At 38.8% G+C, this 27326-nt stretch overlaps 2 protein-coding genes across 20 annotated transcripts in view; one reads left to right on the forward strand and one right to left on the reverse strand.

Annotated features, from left to right (window-relative positions):
- The window catches only part of LOC134533306 (synaptic vesicle glycoprotein 2C-like), a 387375-nt gene that overhangs the window by 139423 nt on the left and 220626 nt on the right, over window positions 1-27326 (reverse strand). The gene's annotated exons all lie outside the window — the stretch shown is intronic.
- The window catches only part of LOC134533307 (SAC3 domain-containing protein 1), a 137586-nt gene that overhangs the window by 19829 nt on the left and 90431 nt on the right, over window positions 1-27326 (forward strand). For 18 of the 19 annotated variants that reach the window (XR_010075298.1, XR_010075297.1, XR_010075302.1 and 15 more), the window contains 2 exons: window positions 160-281; window positions 2855-3046. Coding sequence is in view for 13 of the 19 variants with exons in the window: in XM_063370784.1 (XP_063226854.1) it covers window positions 160-281; window positions 2855-3046 (314 nt within the window). In the remaining 6 variants the exon portion in view is untranslated. The remainder of the gene's footprint in view (window positions 1-159; window positions 282-2854; window positions 3047-27326) is intronic. The other variant, XM_063370788.1, reaches the window with a different exon arrangement.

Raw genomic sequence — 27326 nt, forward strand, 5'->3', positions numbered from 1 at the left:
ACTTATTTATTAAAATTTTTATTGCAAAATAAGAAGTCAGTTTTGTGAAATTTTATATTCAAATACTAAGTTTGAAATGTGTGGCTATTTTAGCTAACCCTTTATTTTTTTGGGTGTATTTTTGAAAAACCAGTAATATTATTTTGTTTTATTTTGCAGGAAAATGAACTCATTGAACTGTCTTGTGATTCCATGTTGAAGTCAGTCTATAAGGAGAAAGATGTAACATTTTGGATGGAAACGAGGACAGAATATCCAACAATATCCGTAACTGCATTGAGGTTTCTGACGTTATTCACCACTACGTATTTATGCAAATGTACTTTTTCAACTTTGGTTTTCCTGAAAACCAAATACAGAAATCAACTCAATGTTGAAAGTGAATTAATATTAAAAACATCTTCATTCAATTCTGAAATCGACGTGTTAGTTCAATTAAAATTATTCTTACGTAAAAACAGCAATTTTACATACTGATATATTGTGATAACAATTTTCTTAACTGTAATCATAACAAAACTGTAGGAATTTTTTTTTCCTGAAAAATTAAAATGGTCTTTGTGTACTTTTATAATTGTAGTTTTTATCTTCACCTAGGAACACTTGTTAGTGAGTATGAAACCACTTGTAATCATATATCTAGTGTTAAATAAATAACTCTTTTGCTACAAAGTGCTTATATTTTGTCAACCATTTTAAAGTCAGAACACAAATTTTTTATCAATAATCAATCTGTATCTTAAAAAAAATACATATATCTATATATATGTATGTGTATATATATCTATATATTATATATGTGTATATATGTGTGTGTGTGTGTGTTTATATATATATATATATATATATATATATATATATATATATATATATATATATATGCAATATTTGATGGAAAATCATATAAACTTAAGGAAGGGATACAATACAAATAAGGTTTTTTATTCCACCATGGACCGATGGACCGATGGACCGTGGAGGTATTCCGATAAGGAAAGGTGAGTCGCCAAATGAAAAAGGTGGGGAACCACTGGTATAGACTGTGCCCAACATATTTCGAGAACTTAGATAATTTTCATACTTTTTGTATCTGTCTGACCGATTTATTTCTATGAAAGGTTATTGTATTAGTCTTTGGTCAATTGAAGTAATGTTTTTAACTCTCATATATTAGAATCTTGCAATTATTTTTCAACTTAATCTTTGTTGTTGTATGTTTCTCCACTCCCTTACACAGTCACATCATATTAATTTTTCATGTTAATGGTTTATTTTATTCTATTTACTATTTATTCTGTGTGTGACATCACAGAGAGAGAGAACGTATACAACTGCTCATACATACAGACCATAAGTTATGAAACTAAGGTATTAGTAATGTGTTCTTTAAATTAAGCTGTCGTAAATTTGTGTTTCAGTTAAGTGTTCAAAATTACTAATATGTTGAAATAAAATTTATTTATTGAAAAAAAATTTATATCAATCAATTGTTTGGCTGGCTAATATAGTTGGTAGGAACAAAACTTTATTATGTTTGAACTGCTCTAGTTAGTACATCATTGGCCAGTGGCGAAGTGTGGATTGAGTGCATGTGTAAGTGATGAAAAAAAAAACTTCTCTTACTTAAAGTAATAAAATTTACTAACTTACTACTAGCATACATTAAATTTGAAACCTGCTATACATGCAAGAATTGAGCTGCACATGCAGTTTCTAGAACTACATGAAAATAAAGTTTTTCAAAAATATTTATTAGGTTTTGCTATTTAAATCTTATTTCTCATGATATCGCTGTATTTTACAGTGATAACACCCCCTTCCCAACCCTTTCCTAGTCAAATAATTACCGCGCAAGGGTAGTCTTAAAGTTTCAGTCGGCTGATACTGGCTGCAAGCAAGAAACAGTCTGCTGACATGTTTACAGCTGGGTTGCCAACATCCGGGCGAACCTATAATGACGGTATGGCCAATAACAGCACATGGCTGCCTGTATTCAAGACAAGTGCTTACAGAGGGGGGGGGTCCACGACGAAACTAGTCAGGACCAACGGGCGAGCAGCCAGCCCGTAGTGATGTGCTATTAGAGAGTGAGGTGGTCTGCAGTTCCAATGAAAGATCGCGAAGAGTTAGAATAAAAGAGATAGGGTATGGAAGTGACTATGTACTCGCCATTCAAGCATGCATCATTGTAACGAACTACTTCAGAATGGAGTAAGTTCAACAAACTTGCATAATATTTTCTAACTGTAAGCACTGCTTACAATGCTTACACAGAATATTTGCATCTGCCACTGGCAAGCAAAGAACGCAGGACACAAATGCTTAGCAGTTGCAATGCTACACAGTCTCAACTTCATTTACCCTGTCAGGCTACCTACTTGCTAGTGAGATGAGGTTTAATAAGCTGAAAAACTCTCATTCATGTAATATAAGCTCTGAAGCAAGTTATTCCTTTGTTTTTTAATCGGATTGGTTTCTAGATATTATAATATTAAACTAAAAGCTTGTTTTAAAAATTTTTTGAATGACCAGCTTTTAATCAAGTGTTTACCTGCTGGAATGGGCAAAAAGCAACTAATGTGCAAAATAGCCAAATAATAATTTTAAGATGGATACTGTCAAGACCTGGTAAAATAAGAAGATATACTTTCGTCCTTGTTTTCCCCAATCCTCATGTAAAAAGCACAATAACAGTTCTCATAACCCAGTGGTAGTGACTTTTAGCCAGAAGATAGTTGGTGAAGCTCAATCGCTAGCTGGAGTTGCTGGAGCAAACGAGCTATGTTAGCTCGTGACAGTGAGTGCCCGAAGTGACTCGGGCTCTGCTGTGCGAGAGCTAGTACCGGTGTTGCAGGCGGGAGAGACGGGGCCTGCTGCATGTCCTGGAGATGAGGCCCGGGACAGAGAGGGGCAGGCTGCCCGCTGCCGACCCCTCCCGCACCGTCAAGTGCTTCACGAGGTCTGCCGCGGGACGGGAGAGGCCGCCTGCATCCCTCCTGCGACCCCCTCCAGTCCTGCACGCAACTCTGCGCTACCTGCTCGGCAAGTACGTCGCTGCCTCTTCTGCTTCTAGCACAGTGAATTCATTGTAGGGCTAACAATTTCCAGCCCATCCTAACAATTTGACAGCAGTTGCTCAATTTCCCCCCCCCCCCTCCTTTTACATCATCTCATATCCCTCTGCTACTATAAGACCAAGGAGATATGGAAGGGAAGTGAAGGATAGAAAGCTCTCAGGCATTACAACCACAGACACATCACACTTTTTACACCCAGTTTTTACCTTCCGACTAATGTATTTAATTTTTCTACACTTTGGTGGAAAAGTATTCTACCTTGACAGTTTCTTCTTCTACTTCTATAAAACTAGCACACACATTAGTCAGCTAGGAACTTGGGCCAGGCTTAAGGAATGGAAAACTCACACTTCAAAATATCTATTCTTCAAAGCATGCTTTTCACCAACCAATCACAAGAAAATTTCCACAAATGAAAGAAGGATGCTCTAAAAAGTTTGCAACCTGTGGAATGATGGCTGCATTGTTTGTTATGCAATGTGCAGTTAAAGAAAATATATACCATGAAGTAGCTTGGCTTCTGGGTTGTAGCCGCGTCCAACGCAAATATAACACAAACGTTTTTGTCGACATTGCAGTCATCTCAGGGTACATTTACCTACTGAAGTTATTACAAGTTCTTCTGCCTTTAATACTCTCGCCTGAGACGAGTATTTCCAGATTGGCTGCAGCTGTGGGTCAATCACAGCCTTCCTTTCGTGGAGTTTGTCTGTTGGTTTGGCCAATCGAAGCTAGGCTTCTGTGATTGGCTAAGGGTGCTGGAACATCAGGTTTTCTGAAGAGTTGATCCCATATTCTGCTTAATTTGTAGCCATATTCTCTATTTATGTTTACTAGGGGTTTTAATATTTCTACTGATTCTCGAATGTATCTTTTTGTGTATTGTCGGATATTGCCCATGGTGTGGATTTGGTCGAAATCAATGCTGTGTCTGTATTCCAAGCAGTGTTCTGCTATAGCTAATCATGGCTTTTAATGTTTCTAGTTGCAGATACGTTTTGTAACCCTTAATTTATCTGCCAGTTGGTCCTATGTATATGCCATTTCATTTCAATTTAGGCAGGAGTATGTTAAGTCGCCATCTTGGATTTGCTTCAAAAAATTACAGCAGTTACAACCAGTGGAGACAAGAAATTTGCTAAAAGGATTTCACCCCAAAAATATTTTTAACCCATGTTATAGCCTTTTGAAGTTGGTTCAAAATCAAAAAATTTGGAAAAAAGCGCATTTTTCAAATGAGCCGAATTTCAAAACTGGTCAACGGATTCCATTGATTTTATTTTTATTTTGTAGCTATTATATTGAACAACAGCATAGCTGCCAACCATTACGGATTGTCCGTAATTATTACGGTGTAGTGACATATATTACTGAATTACGGGTTGATAAGAAAGTATTACAGAATTTTTTTTACAAAAAGCCGTTTACGTGATATTTGTTTACTATAGAATGATATCGCTGAAGCTGTGAGTACGATAGCTATCGCTGTCGATATCTTGCAATAGTAGCGCTGTTGCTGCGATTTTCAAGCAGTCTCTGCGTCCTTTTCGTGTTAACTGTAAACATGGCCGTTATGTTTGGATTGCGTGGGCGAGGCGTCACTTATTTTACCGTTTCAGAGTGGCATTGAAAATACGATGAAGCGTGCTGCTGTGCGGAGTGAAAGTACTAGCAAAAGAACACCTGTATTACAAAAATACCGGGACATTTATGCAAGTGAATGGCCATGTTTTTCACGTTCATCTGTGTCTGAGAATCATGTATTCTGCAACGTCTGTAATAGTGATTTTTCGGTTGCCCACGGAGGTAGAGACGACTGCCGAAGACATTTTGAATGCAAGAAACACCGAGATTATGCGAAAGTGAAATCAGACAGTAAATCAATTTCGTCTTTTTTTGTAAACAATGGCGATACGAATGTTACGAATGCAGAGTTGTTGTTCACTTCATTTCTAGTTGAGCATAATATCCCATTATCGGTCTCCGACCACGCAGGTAATTTATTTAGGGCTATGTTTTCTGATTCAAAGATTGCGCATAAATATGGTTGTGCTAGAACCAAGACGAATGCATTGGTTCTGCACATGGCAAGTGAATCAAAAAGAGAAATAGTTTCTATTTTGCAGCAGGTGCCGTTCTCGTTGGCAACTGATGGAATTACTGATTCCAATTCTATGAAGCTGTACCCTTTGGTTGTTTCGTTTTTCAATCCAGCTCGAGGTCAGGTATCTGTTGTACTTTTGTCAGTTTTGGAAACTAGTGACAACACCGGGTTAGGAATTTTTTCAGTTATCAATAAAGAGCTCTCTTCTCTCAGAATTCCATGGGAAAACTGCATTGCATTTGCTTCAGATAGTGCAAACACAATGTAAAAGAACACCACCCTGCAGTTGTAATGCAGTGCTGTTCATGCCATTTAGTACATTTGGCAGCTCAGAAGGCATCCTCACATATGTTAGTAAATGTTGAAAACTTCTTAGTGCAACTATTTTATTACTTAGAAAAAAGCTCTAAGAGGAAGAATACTTTGAAGGTGTACCAGGAAATTTGTGGGATGAAAAGTCACAAAATTTTGAAGTATGTAAGTACACATTGGCTTTCTTTGCTTGATTGTATTACTCGGGTTGTAGAGCAGTGGGAAGCCTTACAAATGTTGTTCTGTCATGGTCCTCTTCTGAAAGTGGATTCAACAAATAAACAGCATTCAATGTTGAGGTCATTAATGCAGGATCCTGTCACAAAGCTGTACTGTTATTTTTTGGAGTCTGTTCTCCCAGTTTTTAATTCTGTTAATGTGTATTTACAGCAGGAAGCCCCTGTCATACACATCTTGAGAAGAAAGTTTGTTGGTCTTCTGACAGACTTACTTATGAGGTTTATCAAACCATCTGCTCTGAAACTTGGAGCCACTTCAATCACAGAGGTGGAATTTCAGAAGGTTAAAAATCAAAAGTCTGATTCGGAGCTGGTGATTGGTGTGAAAACTAGGGCATACTTACAGGAAAAGTCTGTAAAAGATATAGATGTTAGAAATTTCAGGGTTGCCACTGGTCCCTAAAAGTCCCTAAAGGTCCCTATTTTTCCATAGGTACCTTAAAAGTCCCTATATTTTGATAGGTCCCTAAAAACCTTTTTTTTAAATTTTGAAATGGATTCATTGGAAAATTAGCATATTTATTTAATTTTTTATGAATGTGTCATGAACAGTGGCCATCAACACGCTTCCACACATCCATAAAGTTTTGCATCTGTCGAGCTACATTTTCCTGCATCTTACTACATGTAAGTTTTACAGTATTGATATTGTTTTATTATTCTTTCAATGTTTTTATTAAAAAATATTGTGTGAACAAATTAAAATTTTATGGGGGAGATAACATTCTTAAGCCCCAATGAAGATTAACTGAGGGGCACACATGCTCCAACTTGGTATAACACAAGTTGTTTGTAGCATTTTATTTCAGGTACCTTCTATATAGCTTATAATCTAGTTGCAGAACATATAATGACAAAGTCGTCATTACTTAAACCAATACTGAAATGTTTTCAGTGTCTTCAGCCTAACAAGAGAGTGTTAGACCAGAGTTCACTTGATATTGTTACCATCAGCAAAACTCTTCCATTGAACATAAATACAAACCTGCTTTTTGATGAGTGGAAGTTATTGCAGTCAGAACCAGATCAAGACATAATTGACAAGTGTGAAGTAAGAATTGACAAATACTGGTATCATTTCATGACTTTAAAAAATGCTTTAGGGTCTCCAAAGTATCCAACAGTTTCAACTGTAGTCGAGCTGCATTGGCAGTATCACATGGAAATTCAGATGTAGAGAGAGGGTTTTCAACTTCAGTGAGAATTTTAACAGAAGACAGGTCTTTGTTGTCAGAACGCACTCTCAATGCTGTGTTAATTGTAAAGTCAGCCTTAAAAATATATGACAACAAGCCACATTTGGTACCTGTGGCAAGAGAGCTCCTGAATCTTGCAAGGTGTGCTCATCAGAAATGTTGTGCTTATTTAGAGGAGCAGAAAGCAAAAAAAGGATTGGAAGCAAAAAAACTGGAAGAACAGAGGAAAAAGGTTGAAGAAAAGCAGCATGCTATAATGTTGGAGAAAAAAAAGATGTCTATTTTCCAAGCTGAAGAGAAGTTGAAATATTTAAGAAATAAAAAAGAGAAAAAAAGGAAATCTGCTGAAAGGTTATTTTCAGAAGCTAATAAAAGACTTAAAGAGGCACTTAAGTCAAATGATATTGCTGCTTTAAAAGAAGAAGCAAGTCTTGCACAGGCAATGAATGATTGAAGGGGTTATGAAAGTCCAGAATAAAAGTTATGGTGGAAAGGGAATGGTATGAGCAAAATATATAATGTTTTTTCCCCTAAATTAATTTATAATCAAAAACAGCATTTATTTGCATTACTTGTTAGTAATATTTGACAAAATGTTTCTTAAATATTTTCTAACACTGAAGATTGCAAGACTTTAAAAGAAAAATAAGAAAATTGACATTTCTTACCGCAAAACTTCAAGGTAAATTCAACTTATAAAGTATAATATTATGGAATGACATACACACATTGTATTTTTGCTCATTGGGGAGAAGGGTGACCATTCTTTTAACGACGGTATTGAACACATTATCTATTGTGGTTTTGGTTGTAGCAGAACAGGGACTCAAGTTTTATATACTGGATTACTTGGTATGCTGAGTTAATACTGTGTTATTTGTTGTACTCGACCATAAAATTGTATGAAAAATTCTAGAAATGTTAAGGTTTCCGCAAAATTTCAGTCCCTAAAAAGACCCTAAAAGGTCCCTTTTCTTATTCTGTCAGTCCCTAAAACACCCTATTTTTGGAGGTCCAGCTGGATGGCAACCCTGAAATTTCTATTCTTCTGTGAGGGAGTTTTATGTTGCAGCTTGTATTTACATTTTGAAAAAGTTTCCTCTTACTGACGTATTCTTAAAACATGCAGAGGTAGCTGACATTTCTGTTAGGCAAGATGTTTCATTTACTTCTGTAGAGTATTTCGTCCATAGATTTCCAAAACTTATAGAAGAAAGTCAGCATGACAGGCTCGAAGAAGAGTTTGCAGCCTATCAATTCGAAAATTTCACAGACGACATTGTAAATTGTTCAAGGTCTGATGAAAGTTGGTGGAAAATAAGTCAGTTGAAAAATGAAAGTGGTCAAATTAAATACAGTGCCCTAAGTAAAGTAATGTTTGCATTATTGAGTGTCCCTCATAGCAATGCCTCCACAGAGCGAATTTTTAGTTCTTTGCGAAAAAATCATACTGAATTCAGGCCGTCATTGTCAACAGAGTCTCTTTCTGCACTTCTAATTCAAAAAGTAAAGACTGCATCAGATGGGGAAGTGTGCTTCAAAAAACATTTTTCCCAAAAACAGTTGCAGGCTGCAAAACATGCAACGAAACAACATCTGACTTCAAGAGATTAATGTTAGTGTAAAGTGTATGACACATACAACATCGACGTTTTATGTGAAGAGTGCATTTCTTCATTTCAAAATGCTGTTATCAGTGGGCCTATGCTGAAAAATTTAGTTGGATGTATTTTCTGTAGTGTTATTACAAAGGGTGTTGGGGATGGGGTGACTAAACACAACCCCCCCTTCCCCCCCGGAAATTCACCACACCGAATCCTGGATATGCCTCCGAGTGATTACTGATGACTGGCATGAAAGGTTGGCAGCTATGCAACAGAGTGGTATAGTTCCAATGAGCCCAATGACAATATCTTTAAGGGAGGGAAAACTCAAAAATGTGACAAAATGTTTACTTTTTGTTTTGAATTTTCAAAAACATTTTTTTAAATGGAATAATCAATTCTCACAAAAAGTTATTCTGGCAATAGGTAGACCAATCACAGTAGTTTTACAGAAAAAAAAAGTTTTTTTTTTTTTTCAATGATGCACAAAATTATTAACATTTAACTTTAAATTTTGCAAAATATGACCAAGAGTGCCATTTATGATTGACAATTACTCAAAAACCCCATTTCTTAAAAATCAGAAAATTGGTCAGTTTGTAGTCCTAACCTTTGTTTATAGCATGCACTTTGTTGGATAGTGTGTTTTTATCTGTAACCATTTCTAGAAATTTTTGAAAATGTAATGTTATTGCATTTTCTAAGGTCTACACGCTCAATTAACAAATACGTTTTGTTGGGATCTAAATATGAGATATAATTTGTAACTGGTTCTGAAATTGGGAAAACCTTGGGAAATATGACTATTCCCAGGTGCAGTAAAGGGAATCCCTGGTAGCTTCAAGGTTCCCTGGTGACCGCAAAGGGAATCAATCACCTACAGGACTACAAGGGAATTCCCAAACTTTTGCTGTTACAGTTGTGTTATGTGTGTTGATGGGTGATGTTCAGCTATTCTCCATTCACTCTTAGCTGAGTTTTGAAATAAACAAACACCGTCGTATCACTGCGCTGCGTCAGCAAGTTATAGGCTGAATTCATCTTGTGCGCCAAGCACTAGTTGCAACACACACACTTCAGTACAGTCGGTGCTAACAAAATAACGGAGAAGTAATATAACAGGAAAATGGTGCCGTTACCGTTCAGGACACAAAAGCAAACAATGTTTATTTTTTGAATCGATAAAATAGAACCGTAACGTAAGACAACAATATGATAGTGTTACGATTTGGTACTCACCTAATCACTCTGGCAGTGGTGCTATCCCTTCCAGACCTACCACCACTATCTTCGTCACTACTGTCGTCACTGTCACCGAGAGGAACTATAACACCGTCAACGACAATATCACTGATACCATCCAATTCCCACATTCTTTCCTCTTCTTTCATTACGTGCCGAATACAGTCATTCCACTTCTCTGGAGTAATCTGAGACAAAGCTGTGGCTACCAAATCACGTACCTCACTTAGCTTGAATGTTCTGTTATTACGTGCCACGTAACCTTTAATCTGACTCCACATGAGTTCGATTGGATTCAAGTTGCAATGATACGGCGGTAGCCTAAGTACAGTGTGCCCCGCTTTCTCGGCGATGTTTTCAGTCACATTTGCAGTAAAAGATGAACGAACTGTATGAACTAAATTCAGCAACTCCACTTTCACAGACGTTGCACAGAAGGATATATTTTTTGACTGTAACCACTTGATAATATTTTGTTTTCTCCACGAATGATTTGGCACACGATCACACTTTACACTGTGATAACACATTGTCCATAACAACAAAACTGTTCTGTTCTAATTTTGGCAATGTTTTTTCAAACCAATCCCGGAAAACGTCACCATTCATCTCTTCATGATAATCGCCGGATTTCTTTGACTGAAAAATTAATTCACCGTTTTACACAAAACCACTGTCGCTACCAATATGAAGCAATGTAAAGCGCTACCCCTTACCTGTTGGATTTTTTAGTCCTGTAGCAAGTCCAGAGAGAAAAGCTTTTCTCTTCTTCTTAACTGTAGAATCTTTCCAAGACTTGTTTGTAGCATGCCCTTCATTCACCCACGTTTCATCTAAATAGTATATTTTGCGTCCTTGTTGTCGGTAACCACAGATTTTGCTTAAATAATTTCTTCGCCATAGTGAAATGTCGTCCCTATCAATTATGACATTTGTTTTGCTTCTCTTTACGTACTGAAAACAGATAAGTTTTAACAGTTTATAAAATTTTGTTCGTCTGAAATTAGGAAGATCAAGGTCGTCGTTAACACACCGTAGCACTTTTTTCAGCATAGGTGATTCATTTGCGAAGAAAAAACTATGAACTTTACGCCTAATAGCCGTCTTCACAAAATCATCAAAGTTTCGATAACAGGATACTCACATTTCCTTTTCTTCCCAGGAGTTGTGAATGTCCCAGTGTCCTGTAATTCTTTCCTTGCACGAAGCACACTGCTCTTCGAAACACCCGTAAATTCTGCAGTTAAACTCGCGATATCGTTCACATGACAATCCGGATGTTTGTCTGAAAATGTTTTAAAAACATTCAACACAATAGTTTTCTGTGCACTTTTCAAAGGCTTTCCCATTCTGTGCTTTACAAAACTCAGTCCGGCGTCAGCCATAACAAACCGTGCACGCGCAAATCCGAAATACAACTTTTGCACCGGGCATCAACTGTACACTGTACACACGGCATCTGCTAACATAATTGTAAGTAAATACTTGCTGACACATTAAATTGTGTTGGATATTAATGGTGAAATGCTATAATGCTATATAATAACAATTGTTATAAAAAAGGCAGTGTAAAAATACTTACAAATGGTATGTAACCAAGGGACTATTTCTTGCGCATGAATAATGTGTGCGGCGGCCGGCAGCCAATGAAAATGTTTGTTTGCAAGAGGCTTTGTTTATTCTAAAACTCAGGTAAGAGTGAATGGAGAATAGTGAACTAAATCATTTCTGACTTTCATAGTACCGAGAGAATTAAATGTGTAGACTACATTAAATAGCACAAAAAAATTTAGTATGTACAAAAGAAAATGCGTGAGGAAGTGTAAGGTGAATGATTCAGCTGATGATATTCAAAGGTTTGTGGGTGTATCTGTCTCAGTACAGTAAGTCCTCTATTTACGTCGTACCGATTTACGTCGTTTCGGATTAACGTCGCTAATGTTTGAGTACTCATGTTTCAATTTAAGTTGTTGCCGATTCACAATAACGTCGTTTACAATGACCGTAAATCTTTATTTTAACCAAAACACCGTATATAATTCGTTTATAATTCTTTGTTTCCTTCGGTAGTTAATTTATTCTATGTAGCGTAAGCTACACGTTCACCGCTTTATCTTATCATACATCAGGGACGCTTCCTGCTCTCCGCTGCTCTCCGCGCGGTGATGCAATACTACCAGCCCGCCCGCTCGGCCACCCACGTATCTCGCACGTAGAAGTGTTATCTACTTCCCGCAACGACACAGCATTTTCTCCTACCCCTTTTCGTCCAACTCCTTGGCACTTCAGTAGAGGTGTAAAAGTAACTAAAAAAAGTGTACCCGTATGTATTCGTTACTATAACAATTAGTACTCGTTACTTTCGTATCGTTACTCGTTACTTCTGAACTTCTGATACCGCATAACATGCTATGTTATGTAACAGCAACGAATCGAGTCGTATTTCGTACGCGTACAGTATGACGTCGCGTAAATAATAATAAATCGAATATAAACAATTAAAAGTATTTGATAATTAACAGCTTTTGTTAACCAAGAAACAATAAAATCTCATTAGAGCAGCTTTATTATAATATCTCTTTTAAGATAAGAACAAAAAACGTGAAAATACGCGATAATAAAAAAACAAAAACATACATATTTATAATTTGTAAAAAATACTTTCTTACATTGTTTCTGTTCCAATCTCAAACTTTGTCTACACACACAATACCTTTAATAAACAGTAAAAAACTTGGACGACGAATTTCCAAATTATACTTTTCTTAATAAACAAAAATCGTTCTTTGTAACGAATAAGCGCGCGCATGCGTAAAACATACGAAAAATGCAAGTAACGAAATGCATTCGTGTGTAACGTTTCGTTACTCGTTACTAGATGCCGCACCCGTTACTCAGTAACGAATACATACGGTTTGCTACAGCTCTACACTTCAGTCGCTATGATATCATTGAGTTGGCCGGTGTTTTAAACGTGCCATTGTTAACTTTATCGTGATTAAATGCGTTTGTAGTAGGCCTACAGTATCAGCTCACTGCAATTTATGATTTTTTCTTCATAAGATGTCTTCCAAACGACTATATATCTGTTTTTATATTTCAATCAATAAAGGTAATAAAGCAGCTGGTTAAATAACCATTCTATAAAGCTGAGAAGTACTAGTTGGACTTGTTTCCCACGTTGTCGGTTGTAATTTGCTGATAAAATTGCCCGTTGTCACGTCTGTATGCCAGCGCTTCCGGCCGACCTTGGGCCGTGGCCGGCCGGTGGCATGAAACATGGCTCATTTTGCGTCGTTTCTATTTACGTCGCGGTTTTCAGGAACGTAACCGCGACGTAAACCGAGGACTTACTGTAAATGGAAATGATATTTTGTGTATTAACTGTGTTACTTTTTATAAAATGAAATTTCTGAAACTTGCTGAAGAACCTGCAGAAGGAATGCCCACATAAGAGAATTTTATTCCGGATGATGAACTTGTAAGTGTTTTAAATAGCAGTCTCATGAAAACATTAGATGTAGGAGTATCACCATTGAAATTCTTTTCAGAGATGAGATAGGAGAGAAGGTTTTGCGAGGAAAAAGTTAAAATTAGTCAACAAGTTAAAAACTGTAGCTGTGAACAAATTACAAGACATATATCAAGTGAGTCTGAAGATGAAATGCCTGTGTAAGTCAATTGTAGTCTATGGTTTTCTAATATTGACTTAGCTCTTCGTACTTGTAACTACAATGGAAAAGTGCAGCTACTAACATTGGTACCACAAACATTTAGTAACACTGAATTGATGAAAAAATTACCTATAGTGTCGAAGTCCCTCATTGATAAATGTTGCACAGTTATAAAAAATAAGGGAATTTATGCTCAACCTGACCCCTTTAGTGGACATCCTAATATACATTACATATAGCTGAGGAAGGGTAAGCAGTCTTCATTTAATTAATTTGATATAGGCATGTTGGTTTCAATTTTTACTTTGAACTTTAGGTTTTCCTGTATGTTAAAGTGCAGCATATGTATTACATGTGTGTGTTTATGTATTATATGTATGTACATATCATGTTAATGTCATAATGAATTCACAGACTCTCCTTTTGTAAATCCCAAGGTTTACCCAATTTACGAATTACATCTCATATTTAGAGACCAACAAAACATACAAATTTGTTAATTGAGCAGGCAGACCAAAGAAAATGTAATAAAATTACATTTTCAAAAACTTCTAGAAATGGTTACAGGCAAAAACACACTATTCGACATTGTACATGCTATTAACAAAGGTTAAGACTACAAACTGACAAATTTTCAGATTTTTAAAAAATAGGGTTTTTGAGTAATTGTCAGTCATAAATGGCACTTTTGTAAAATTTTGAAAAAATTAAAGTTAAATGTTAATCATTCTGTGCAGCATAAAATAATTAAAAACTTTTTTTTCTCTGTAAAACTACTGTAATAGGTCTACATATTACCAGAAATACTTTTTAAGAAAATTGTTTATTCCGTTAAAATATATTTTTTGGAAATCCAAAAAATAAAAAATAAATTAAAAAAAATATTAAATTTTTGAGTTTTCCTCAAATATATTGTCATTGGGCTCATTGGAACTGTACCACTTTGTTGTTCAATATAAAAGCTACAAATAAAAATAAAATCGATGGAATCCGTTTACCAGTTTTTAAATGCAGCTGATTTGAAAAGCTCGCTTTTTTCCACCTGTTTTGATTTACAACCAACTTCAAAAGGCTTTAACATGGGTAGAAAAAATTTTGGGGCGAAATCCTTTTAGCACACTTCTTGTCTCCACTGGTTGTAACTTCTGTAATTTTTTAAAGCAAATTGGTGATAGTGACCTGACACATTTACTTGCTAACTGTCTGAATTAAGAAGGTGGAATGGCTCATATACCTTGCCACAAGAACATGGATCTTGTACACACCAGCTAAAGATATCATTCCAAAAGTAAGTGAGAAACACTGTCTCAAATCTTTCCATGCATTTCTTCAAAACCGCAGCTTTTAATTTCGTGTCAGCATACTGCTCGGTGTCATTTTTAATCGAATCCAGTACTGACTCAATCACTTCATATCCTTCGCTCAATGCTAAAACAGCATCTGCCCTAGCTGACCATCTAGTGTTGGAGAGTGGTTTTAGCTTTTTACTTGAATCAGTCATAACAGATAACAAAATGTTCCATCTGCTAGTTGATGCTGAAAAAAAGTTGTACAGTGATTGAATGAAGTCAAAATATTTTGTCGCATTTTGGTTGCTTTCTGCTGCTACTACACCAACAAGATTCAAAGAGTGGGAAGAACATGGTATAAATTCTGCTAGTGGGTTTTCTTGTCTGATTCTTGCTTGCAAACCAGTGTATTTGCCACTCATGTTTGATGCATTGTCGTAAGATTGTCCCCGACAATTTTCAAGAAGAATACCAGTTTCTCAGCAAACCAGTTACTTCTTTGAAGAGTGTTTCAGCTGAATGCCCATTAATGGCAATGAATTTCAAGAACCTTTCAGTTGTTTCACTATTTATTACATACCTAATAATACACGTAAGTTGATCAGTATGTGCTACATCAGGTGTGGAGTCTACACATATCGAGTAATACTTGGCCTCCTTAACCTCTATAACAATCTGATCAAACACTTTTCTCCCCATAACTTCTACGAATTCATCACATACAAAAGACGACAGGTAAGAAACATTTCCTCGGCCTGTATTTCCATATTTCTTTATTTGTTGTTTTAAAAATGGATCATATTTACTTATCAACTCAAGTGACCCAAAATACATAGTTCCCGTTACGTGGATTACCAAATTTCTCTTGATCTCCTTTGAATGGTAGACCTCTTTCAGCTTAAACCCTTACGACAGAGACAACTCTAACCAAAACATTCTGCCAATATTCACATTCCTTATTAATTTCGATCTGGAGTGCTATATCAATTATTCCTACTTCTTTGCAGCATCTCAAGTACACTAACTTATTATTTCTATGCTCCTTCCCATTTTCGTGGCCAGTTAGAGACTGTGTTGCATGTTTCCAATCGTTGAAGCCTTCTGAACAGAAGGGACTGGAAGAATTAGAACCAAAAAGTTTACAAACAAAGCAGTATACTCGACCAGATGATGGTGAATACAGTAACCATTCACGCCTGATTTTCTCCCCAGTCTGAAGCTCCCGGAAAAAACATGGATGGACGCAATGTTCGTGACTCAATTACTTTTTTGCTATCTTGTGAACACTCATATTTACGAACAGAATCAATAAAATTGTGGTTGAAATTTTGACAGCATGAAGGAAGGGCCTTTCTTTATCCAATATTCTTGAAGTTCATTTTTAGAACCTCGAAATAACTTCCATTGTTCTACATCTTTACCTGGTTCTATTTCATCACAACTGCGTATTTCATCTTTTTCATGTAAAACTGAATTCTGAAGGTCAGAAATAGTTGCAGGAGAGCTGTCGGGATAAGCTTCTTGAACATTTACGAGTGGGGAGGATGACGGTGACGGACCAGGAGATGAAACATTGTGATCAACTGGAACTGAATTCTGAAGGTTATAAATAATTTAAGGAGAGCTGTTGGGATAAGCTTCTTTAACATTTACGAGTGGAGAGGATGACGGACCACAAATTTGTAGCATTGCGATCAACTGGAAGACGATCTGAAGAACTAGATGCGAGGTCACTAATTAAGCCTAAATTTATTTCAGCACCATAAACTGTTTGAAAAAATGAAGTCACTTTTGGTAAAGATTCTATAAATAGTTCACTTCTTTTAGCCTTTTGTCTTTATGGGCACCACTTTCATAGATACGTTTCATGATTGTGATTAAGGAGCACTTTCAATCTTCTAATAAATTCCCACAGTTACATGGTAGACTGTTCACCTGAAAATAAATTGCTTGATTTAATCATACAATCAAAATAAGAAAATTGCAATACATACATAGACACAGACTATTTGGATCGGAAAACTACATAGGACATTTGCCTATCTGTGCAGATAAATGTATTGTATAAACCAATGTATTTTGGAAATAAACGACTGTCAAATAGCTACATGAAACAATAACACAAGAAAAAAATTTAAAAAATTCGAACAGGCAAACTTAAAACCCAAAACCTTATATATTCTAGCTGTGAACCTTCACCCTAGCCAACTGTTTTTTATGTTACTCCTTCGCGAGGTCGAGACAACATCAACGAGTCTAACATTCCCCCCTTTACAACTATTATGTCAAGCCCCGTGACTATGTGACAGCGACAATACAGACTTGTGTCAAGTGGTGACTCTAACGGATGAACACAAATACCCATGCCTTACCCAGGACTCGAACCCAGAACCGCAACCGCCTGCACCACAATCAGGCGCGCTACAGAGACCAGCAACTCGGTCACTATGCCACTACGCCACTACTGAAAGATGTGCAAAACTTTAGAAAAATAAGAAAAAATACAAATTTCTTAGAATCACGTTTTTAGAAGTTAAGTTTTTATATACAGTAGAGCACCCTGTATCCGGAATGGTGGGGACTTAGACTATTCCGGATAGTAGAAAATTCCGGAAAGTAGAAATTCACTATAAGGCCCCCTAATTGAAAAAAAAAAATTGCTCCCGAAGTTTGTGAACATCCTGTAGCTGTAGATGAGGACGGCAAGGGGGGTGGGGGTAGGGTGATGACAGCTACATCCGGTGGTGTGACCTTGCCACGGGCACGCTTATCAGACCTTGCCTAGAAGCACGCTATAGCTACGTGACTGTACCATGATGTCCGCGCGAAGCAAGCAGACGTAGGCGAGACGTTTGACATTCAATGAATTGTGTTACAATTACGTAATTTACATACAGTTTGTACAGTGATTTGGTGTATCCACATGTTGCATAAATAAAATATAAAATAATAACACATGGTACAGTTAGGTACGGTACATTACAAATAAAAAAACACTTACCATGACTCACTGTAGGCTACACATGCCCCGCGAATAAAAAATAATGTCCTAGAACTTAGATAAACTGCATTGAAATAATCACTGTATACGGCCCCACTTGTCTGTGTGTAAGAAACATTGTTTAGCAGTCGCATTAATTTAAATTTAAAAAGCTAAACAAAAAATTACCTAAATCGTCACACATTGTGAAAGACAGGAGAAGTTAAAGTTAATCACTGTCACTGTCACTCTGAACGTAACTGTTTACGTTTGTGCCACTGGTGCCAGGTGTTGGATCGTCAATGTTCTCACTCGTAGTTGAAGCAGGTGTGGAAACAGGAGCTTTTTTGAACATGTCACTAATGCATTGTTGCCGCACACATTTGTGCTTCTCTTCAGTCAGCTGTTTTTGAAGCATATACAAATGCATAATTTGCTGGTCGTTGATATAACTTCGTTGCTCTAGGCCAGCTATTAATCGTTCAATGTGGTGAAGGCACTCATCTTGCAAGATTTTCTCCTGTGGTTCATCTTCATCGCTACTGCTTTCATTGTTTCCGTCGTCTTTGTTACACTTAACAGAGTCTAATATCTCCTTATCTGAAAAGTGATGCACAACGGGAACATTATCATCAACACAAAACCATTCCACAATGTTTTGTTCTTGCAATTGTAAGTCTTCTAGTTCTGGATTTGTTATGTTCTTGGCATACTCCAGCAGTTCGTTCACGTTTTTTTGTTCAAAACCTTTGAAGTCGGCTTCATTTCCCTTGTCATGAACCTCGTCACGATAAACCAAAGTCGGCCACAATTTAAACCATGCCTTGTGAAATGTTGACGCAGGCATACCTTCCCATGCACGAGCTAGTGACCATATGACATCCTTTATGGTGTATTCCTTTTTAATTTCTGAGATCGTTTTGCCGCCATTCAGATCAGATAAAAAGTGCTTCATGAACTCCGTGCGATAATGACATTTTAGGGAGCGTAATATTCCCTGATCTTGCGGTTGGATTAGTGCAGTGCAGTTAGGGGGCAGATACATGACAGAAACATTATCCCTGTCTAGTGTTTCAGCTGCAGGATGCGCGGAGCAATTGTCTAGCACAAGGACAATCTTGCAGTGCGGGTCTAAGCCTATCTTGTTACAGTGTTGCCGGCTCTGGCACACAAAACTGTCAAACCATTCTGTGGTTATTGCAGATGTTATCCACGCGGTTTTTGTAGCTTGGTATTCAACGGGTAACACTTTAACACCTTTTAGCACCCTTGGGCGCAAGCTTTTGCCAATTACGAGTAGCTTCAGCTTGTGGGTACCGGCAGCATTTGAACAACCAAGCACGGTCAATCTGTCTTTAGAATCTTTCATCCCGCTGTGAGGATTATCTGCAGTGCACAGCGTGCTTCGAGGCATACAACGCCAGTACAAAGCAGTCTCGTCCGCATTGTAAACTTGGTCTGCTGTTAAGTTGTTGTCCAACACATATTCTGCGAACTCAACAACAAACTTTTCCGCCGCCGCTGTATCTGCAGAAAGCTTTTCACCGCTAACTTTGAAAAAAGAAATTCCAAAGCGTTTTTTGAATTTATGAAGCCACCCTAACGAATAGTCACAATCGTATGTTAGATTCAGTTCGGCATGAAACATTTTTGCCTGTTTTATCAGCATCTGTCCAGAAATGCTAACACCTTCACTTTGCCGCAAACGAAACCATTGATAAAGAGCATTTACACAGTTCATTCTTTTGTTTCTTTATGTCGTAAATCGTCGAAATGCCGACATCATACGATTGGCTCAGATTTTTAACAGAAGTCCCAGCATCTAGTTTCTTGAGAATCTCAAGCTTTTCTTTAATGGTAAGAACTTTTTTCCTTCGTTTACTACTCTTTTCCTCATCACCAGGAAGTTTATGTTTTGAAAACATCACGTGTCTGCAGGAACGTACATACTAGCGATCGCGCACCACAAGCAAGACTGACATTGAACGCACACAATACACCACTCCCCCTCCCCTACAACGCGTTATCACGGTGCGCTCACGTGTAGGCGGGGCCGCTGCCGCCAATTCCTGATATGCGCTCGACGCCCGTGCACTGCAGTTGCGAGACCGGAAGCCTTGGCTTCCATCATAACTCGCTGAGTGTTTATAAAATCAAGTGCACCCTGACTGACTAGACGGGGCGTGAACTGCGCAAACAATCGGTATTTACTTCCGCGGGAATAATATATATTAATATATATTATAATTCATTTAAAAATTGAATATATTTTTTTAAATTTTGTAAATTTTTTTTAACTCTCGGAAAACATCCGGATAGTAGAAATTCCGGTAAGTAGAATTACGGATACAGGATGCTCTACTGTACTGTTAAGTAATTACTACTTTGTCTTAAAATTACTTATACACCCCAATCCCAACAGAAAATTAGAACATGTTCTATTATAGTTTCTGTTATATTTTCGGGTAAAGAAACTGTAAAAACCCAGAAGCCCGTTATACAATGGCTCGGAATCGAATTCGTATAATAAAAACACATGTGAAAATATGTTCTAATCTTGTAAATAATATTTGAACATACCACATATTGTAGCACACTGCACATTTCTCCTCTCTTTTTTCTGCTTCTCTTTTCTGTTTTTTTCTTTTATATTTCCAAACACTAATGGAGGTGAGTTACTGATGTACATAAGAAATTGACGTAGATTCAACATGAATTTATAAACTATATACGACAGAAATGTTTGTTTAATGTTTAAACATGTGTAATATTGTAAATGCATAACATTTTTCATTTATTTTTTAATCCTTATGACTTGTCCAATATCTTTGTACAATTGGGTATGAAAAATATCCTAAGTATGCAATAAAACAAACAAACAAACTACGTTTTCAGGTCCGCATCCGAGTTATTTCGCTTCTGCGCCATTGTAGAACGATCTTAAAAACTACTACGGAACTGGGCCTCATATGAATAAACAGTAGGCTAAATTTCTCATGCTATTCTAAGCCCAGTGTTGCAAATCACTTACCGTTGCTGTACACACATTTTACAAAACGGCAATTTATTTGTAGTAACAACACAGAAAACAAACTTTCGCTTACTCTCATAGCCCAGCGCAGGACTGTTTCTTTACGCAGTAGATCGATTCCTCGATAGGTAAAACACACATTGTTTAAATGTACTGCCAGCAGAATGCACGCAGTGCACCTGCACGCTGACCACCATTCGACAGCTAGCTGCTTGATTCGATATTCCTTTCGAATGGTTTTCTAGTGTGTAATGTACAAATTATTAAAAACGAAAAATATATATGTAAGAAATTATGTATCATTGAATATTTTTTATTCCTCAAGCCGGAACGAGAAATATTTTTCTTGCAATTGTGTATTGTCACACACTTGTCACAGACAGAACAATTGTAGTGTGTGTTTTCTTTGGCGATGGTGATTTATGCGAGGCAGACTGAGGCCCCCGGCGGCCGCAGGGTGCGCCTATACGTTAATACGGCACTGACCACAATTTTAAACACATTCAATACACTTATAATGATGTAAATAGATATTTCATGAAAATGGCAGATATCTAGATTCATAGCATTGAAAACTTTTAAACATTCAAGAATTCAAATCTTTTTTTTTTGCTTGAAATAAATTATAGACCTGATCTTGATATGCTAAAGTGAAATTAATTTAAAAAAATTCGTGGATATATGACAATTGCAATATTTATCTTAGTTAAAATCATGCAGTTATTTTTAAATTTTAATTTCTATGTAATAAAATAAAAAAAATTCTTTTAAGTTTTTCATACTGTATAAATACATTTTCCACTTTTTCAGGGACAACTACTACCATGATTAACCACTTGCAGCTACATTATGATGAATATTCAGATTATCAATCACAAGTCAAGAAACTTAAGGTTACAAGGACACAGACGGAGACTTCTGCAGGTTCATCACACACACAGTCAACAGTTTCCAGCTTCATTCAGCCAACCAAGTGGGAGCCTTCAAACCCTAATGCAAAAAAACTAACTGGCAGGGTAGCAAATTTCATTGTAAAAGGTATGCATCCCTTTGCCATTGTAGATGAACCAGGATTTAGGGCAATGTTGGAGGAAGCACAACCCAAATACGCTGTTCCAAGCCGTACAACATTCTCACGCAGTATTGTACCAAATTTGTACCAAAAATGCAAAAGTAAAATGCAGGAAACATTGGCTAATGATATCCAAGATATTCAGTCAATGTCATTCACAACAGATTCTTGGACATCAAGAGCCTCAGATTCTTATCTGTCTCTCACTTGCCATTATGCAGACACACATTTTAATTACAGGTCTCACTGCCTAAAAGTCAGCAAACTGAGTGGTGCTCATACAGCACTTTCCATAAAAGCTTCTACTGTTGAAACTCTGGAGGAATGGGACATATTAAGTGAAGGAAACACTATCCCACTGTTTATTGTCTCAGACAATGCTCGTAACTTTAGAGCTGCACTTGAAGCAATAAATTGCAAATCACGAACTTGTTTTGCACATACTTTGCAGCTGGCAATTGGAGATGCCAAGAAGGAAACAGAAGGACTTCAAAATATGTGCCAGAAAGCAAGGTCCATAGTGGGGTACTTCTCACGAAGCACTTCAGCAAGAGATAGGCTTCATGAAAAGCAAAAGAGATTAGCGATTCGGGGAACCTGTTCTTGAATTAATTCAAGATATTGAAACAAGGTGGAATTCGGAACGTGACATGCTGGCCATACTTGGTTAGGGAATCAGTTGGGGCAGCTCTACAAGGAACTAAATTGGACTCATTCACTCAGAATGAATGGAATCTCTGCAAGGCTGTTGTTGATGTTTTGGAACCTCTTGCAGAAGCTACTAAAGAGGTCAGTTCAGATAGTTTCCCTACTAGTTCGCTAATTTTTCCCATTCTCTTCTGCATGGAGAAGATGCTGGCAAATTATACTTCTGATGAAGAGCAAGCAGTAACTCTTGCCAAGAACTTACTTAAAAGCTTGCGATAACGTTTCATTGTGTACCAAGATTGTGAATTAAATGTGTTTTCTATGATGGTAGATCTACGGTTCAAAGATTCACTAATTGAGGATGAAAAAATATATATATATGGGTTGAAAATTTGTGCAGGTGTAAGCTGAACACAGTAGCTGAAACTATAACTGAGACAAGTGAGGCTACAAGTGAAATGCCTATTATGAAGTCATCTCTGTGGGCCTACGTGAAACCTTCAACAGGAGCTCAGTCTACTCTTGCAAGCTACGAAGAAACTATCCAAGGAGAAGTAAACGAATATCTGGCAGCACCCTTAATCCCAAAGAATGAAAATCCTTTCAGTTTCCGGTCAGAGAAGGGACGCACTTGTTTCCGAAACATAGCTGTGGTAGCAAGAAAGTACTTGCCTATACCTGCCACACAAGTGTGCAGTGAGAGACTTTTCTCAACAGCTGGCAACATTGTGACGTGTAGAAGAGAGAGTCTACTCCCCGAAAATGTAGAGCAGCTTGCGTTTCTTCACAAAAATTTAAATGAGCTAATATGTAGTGATGTGACAAAACACTTTTTTTTAATACGAACTAATTATAAATTTGGAGAACCTTAAAATTTTGCTTAGTTGAGTCGCTTTCCTAATTTCTGATTTTGAATAACCATTTGCTTGAAGAGCACTTGTTAGATTTTTCATTTCTTCCCTAGAATTGTCTTCTTTGCAAATGGCCCAAGCTCTGTTGATCAAATTTGAGAAGACTGTTCTCTTCTGAAATGGAGGGTTGTGTAAACTCGCCTTTAGATACCTGCCTTTGGGGGTTGGCTTTCTGTAAACAATGTGGCTGATGTGATTATCCTCTACTCTTGTGACCAAGACATCCAGAAAAGGCAATTTTCCTTCTACTTCCACCTCCATGGTGAATTGTATGTTCGGATGGATGCAGTTCAGGTGTTTTAGAAAGTCTTTTAGCTTATCTTTTCCATGGCTCCAAATAACGAAGGTGTCATCAATATACCTTTTCCAGCACTTGGGTTTAAGCCGGCTGGTACTTATTGCATTCTCCTCAGATTAGGCCATAAAAATGTTAGCTAATAGGGGAGAGAGAGGCAAGCCCATGGCAGTACCTTCCTGTTGCTGGTAGATCTGCCCCAAGAATGAGAAGGTCGAAGAAACACAGTGTTATTTCTTTGAGCTTCACTGTCTCTGCTCAGATTGTCTTCTCCCAGGTGTGTTAGGAGAATTTATAAGGTTTCTGGCACAGGCACTTTAGTGAAGAGTTATATAACATCAAAGCTTACCAGGAGCTGAAGAGAAAGTTGCTTAAGAATTGAAATGAAATGTGCAAAATTTCAGACATGAGAGGCTGGAGTGGGTACTAAAGGTTGGGTTCATCCATTCAAGTATCTGGCTAGTGCATAAGTAGTGAGCTAACTGCTCTAACTATTGGACGAAGAGGAATGTCCTTCTTATGTATCTTCGAAACCCCATAGAATGTCGGGGTTCTGGGTTCTTTGATGATTAAATATTTTTTGGAGTCTTCGTCTAAGGATTCGGGAATTAATTTCTTTGTGGCTGTTTGTATTTGTTTTAATGGCTATTTTTTTCTGTTGCATATTTAGTTCAAAAAGGTAGGGGATTTTTACTTCGTAGTCTGTATTATTCATGACCACTGTCACATTTTCTTTGTCTGCCTTCAGAATCATCACATTTTGGTCACTGTGAAGGTCTTTTCGTGCGCTGGGACGAGCCGTCAGCTCACGTACGAAACGGGCAAGGGCCCAGGGCAGCACCATGTACAGTGTGTATTCCATGTATCATGAGTGGCCAACACTCAGAGTACCCTTGCTGGCACATACTTCTGCCTCGAGCCATGTGGCCCACACTCAGAGTACCCTTGCTGGCACATACTGCTGCCTCCAGCCATGTGGCCCACACTCAGAGTACCCTTGCTGGCACATACTGCTGCCTCGAGCCATGTGGCCAACACTCAGAGTACCCTTGCTGGCACATACTGTTGCCTCGAGCCATGTGGCCCACACTCAGAGTACCCTTGCTGGCACATACTGCTGCCTCCAGCCATGTGGCCAACACTCAGAGTACCCTTGCTGGCACATACTGTTGCCTCGAGCCATGTGGCCCACACTAAGAATATCCTTGCTGGCACATACTGCTGCCTCCAGCCATGTGGCCCACACTCAGAGTACCCTTGCTGGCACATACTGCTGCCTCCAGCCATGTGGCCAACACTCAGAGTACCCTTGCTGGCACATACTGCTGCCTCCAGCCATGTGGCCAACACTCAGAGTACCCTTGCTGGCACATACTGCTGCCTCCAGCCATGTGGCCAACACTCAGAGTACCCTTGCTGGCACATACTGCTGCCTCCAGCCATGTGGCCCACACTCAGAGTACCCTTGCTGGCACATACTGCTGCCTCGAGCCATGTGGCCAACACTCAGAGTACCCTCGCTGGCACATACTGTTGCCTCGAGCCATGTGGCCCACACTCAGAGTACCCTTGCTGGCACATACTGCTGCCTCCAGCCATGTGGCCCACACTCAGAGTACCCTTGCTGGCACATACTGCTGCCTCGAGCCATGTGGCCAACACTCAGAGTACCCTTGCTGGCACATACTGCTGCCTCCAGCCATGTGGCCAACACTCAGAGTACCCTTGCTGGCACATACTGCTGCCTCCAGCCATGTGGCCCACACTCAGAGTACCCTTGCTGGCACATACTGCTGCCTCGAGCCATGTGGCCAACACTCAGAGTACCCTCGCTGGCACATACTGTTGCCTCGAGCCATGTGGCCCACACTCAGAGTACCCTTGCTGGCACATACTGCTGCCTCCAGCCATGTGGCCCACACTCAGAGTACCCTTGCTGGCACATACTGCTGCCTCGAGCCATGTGGCCAACACTCAGAGTACCCTTGCTGGCACATACTGCTGCCTCCAGCCATGTGGCCAACACTCAGAGTACCCTTGCTGGCACATACTGCTGCCTCCAGCCATGTGGCCCACACTCAGAGTACCCTTGCTGGCACATACTGCTGCCTCCAGCCATGTGGCCAACACTCAGAGTACCCTTGCTGGCACATACTGCTGCCTCCAGCCATGTGGCCAACACTCAGAGTACCCTTGCTGGCACATACTGCTGCCTCCAGCCATGTGGCCCACACTCAGAGTACCCTTGCTGGCACATACTGCTGCCTCCAGCCATGTGGCCCACACTCAGAGTACCCTTGCTGGCACATACTGCTGCCTCCAGCCATGTGGCCCACACTCAGAGTACCCTTGCTGGCACATACTGCTGCCTCGAGCCATGTGGCCAACACTCAGAGTACCCTTGCTGGCACATACTGCTGCCTCCAGCCATGTGGCCCACACTCAGAGTACCCTTGCTGGCACATACTGCTGCCTCCAGCCATGTGGCCCACACTCAGAGTACCCTTGCTGGCACATACTGCTGCCTCCAGCCATGTGGCCCACACTCAGAGTACCCTTGCTGGCACATACTGCTGCCTCCAGCCATGTGGCCCACACTCAGAGTACCCTTGCTGGCACATACTGTTGCCTCGAGGCATGTGGCCAACACTCAGAGTACCCTTGCTGGCACATACTGCTGCCGCCAGCCATGTGGCCCACACTCAGAGTACCCTTGCTGGCACATACTGCTGCCTCCAGCCATGTGGCCCACACTCAGAGTACCCTTGCTGGCACATACTGCTGCCTCCAGCCATGTGGCCCACACTCAGAGTACCCTTGCTGGCACATACTGCTGCCTCCAGCCATGTGGCCCACACTCAGAGTACCCTTGCTGGCACATACTGCTGCCTCCAGCCATGTGGCCCACACTCAGAGTACCCTTGCTGGCACATACTGCTGCCTCCAGCCATGTGGCCCACACTCAGAGTACCCTTGCTGGCACATACTGCTGCCTCCAGCCATGTGGCCCACACTCAGAGTACCCTTGCTGGCACATACTGCTGCCTCCAGCCATGTGGCTCACACTCAGAGTACCCTTGCTGGCACATACTGCTGCCAACAGCCATGTGGCCCACACCCACCCCTCACTAGCACATGTGAATGCTAGTTGGCGCTCTGGGCTCATCCTTCACCGTATGCACTATCAACACTGTTAGAAAGAATTTATACATTGCAGGTCACAATTAAAGAAAACAGTTTTTTTTAAAATTTTTTTATTAAAGTCACTTAATAAGAATAATTTATTGTACGGGGATTTAAACATGCAGTATCTCTTTTTCAAATCTGACTGAACTAGTGAACTAATATAGCTTCCATACAGAAGAATTTATAAATGATGTTTAAAATCATAGCAATTTAGAAATAATTTTGTATGTATTTCAATAAGACAATAACGTTTAAAATTTAGCTAGTAATTTTTAAAAGTCTCATTGTTATCATATGAAACATTTTAAAATAAAATTATAAACATAAACTAAACTACATTAAATTTATAACATTTATAAATTTGCACCTAAATAGACTTGTTTCCTGTCAGCTATAAATATAAATATAATCAAGCATAAACATGTACCCATTTTTGCACGAATTTTATGCACATAACATTTTATTG

The sequence above is a fragment of the Bacillus rossius genome, chromosome 6 (genome assembly GCF_032445375.1).
Source record: "Bacillus rossius redtenbacheri isolate Brsri chromosome 6, Brsri_v3, whole genome shotgun sequence".
In the NCBI taxonomy this organism is placed as follows: domain Eukaryota; kingdom Metazoa; phylum Arthropoda; class Insecta; order Phasmatodea; family Bacillidae; genus Bacillus; species Bacillus rossius.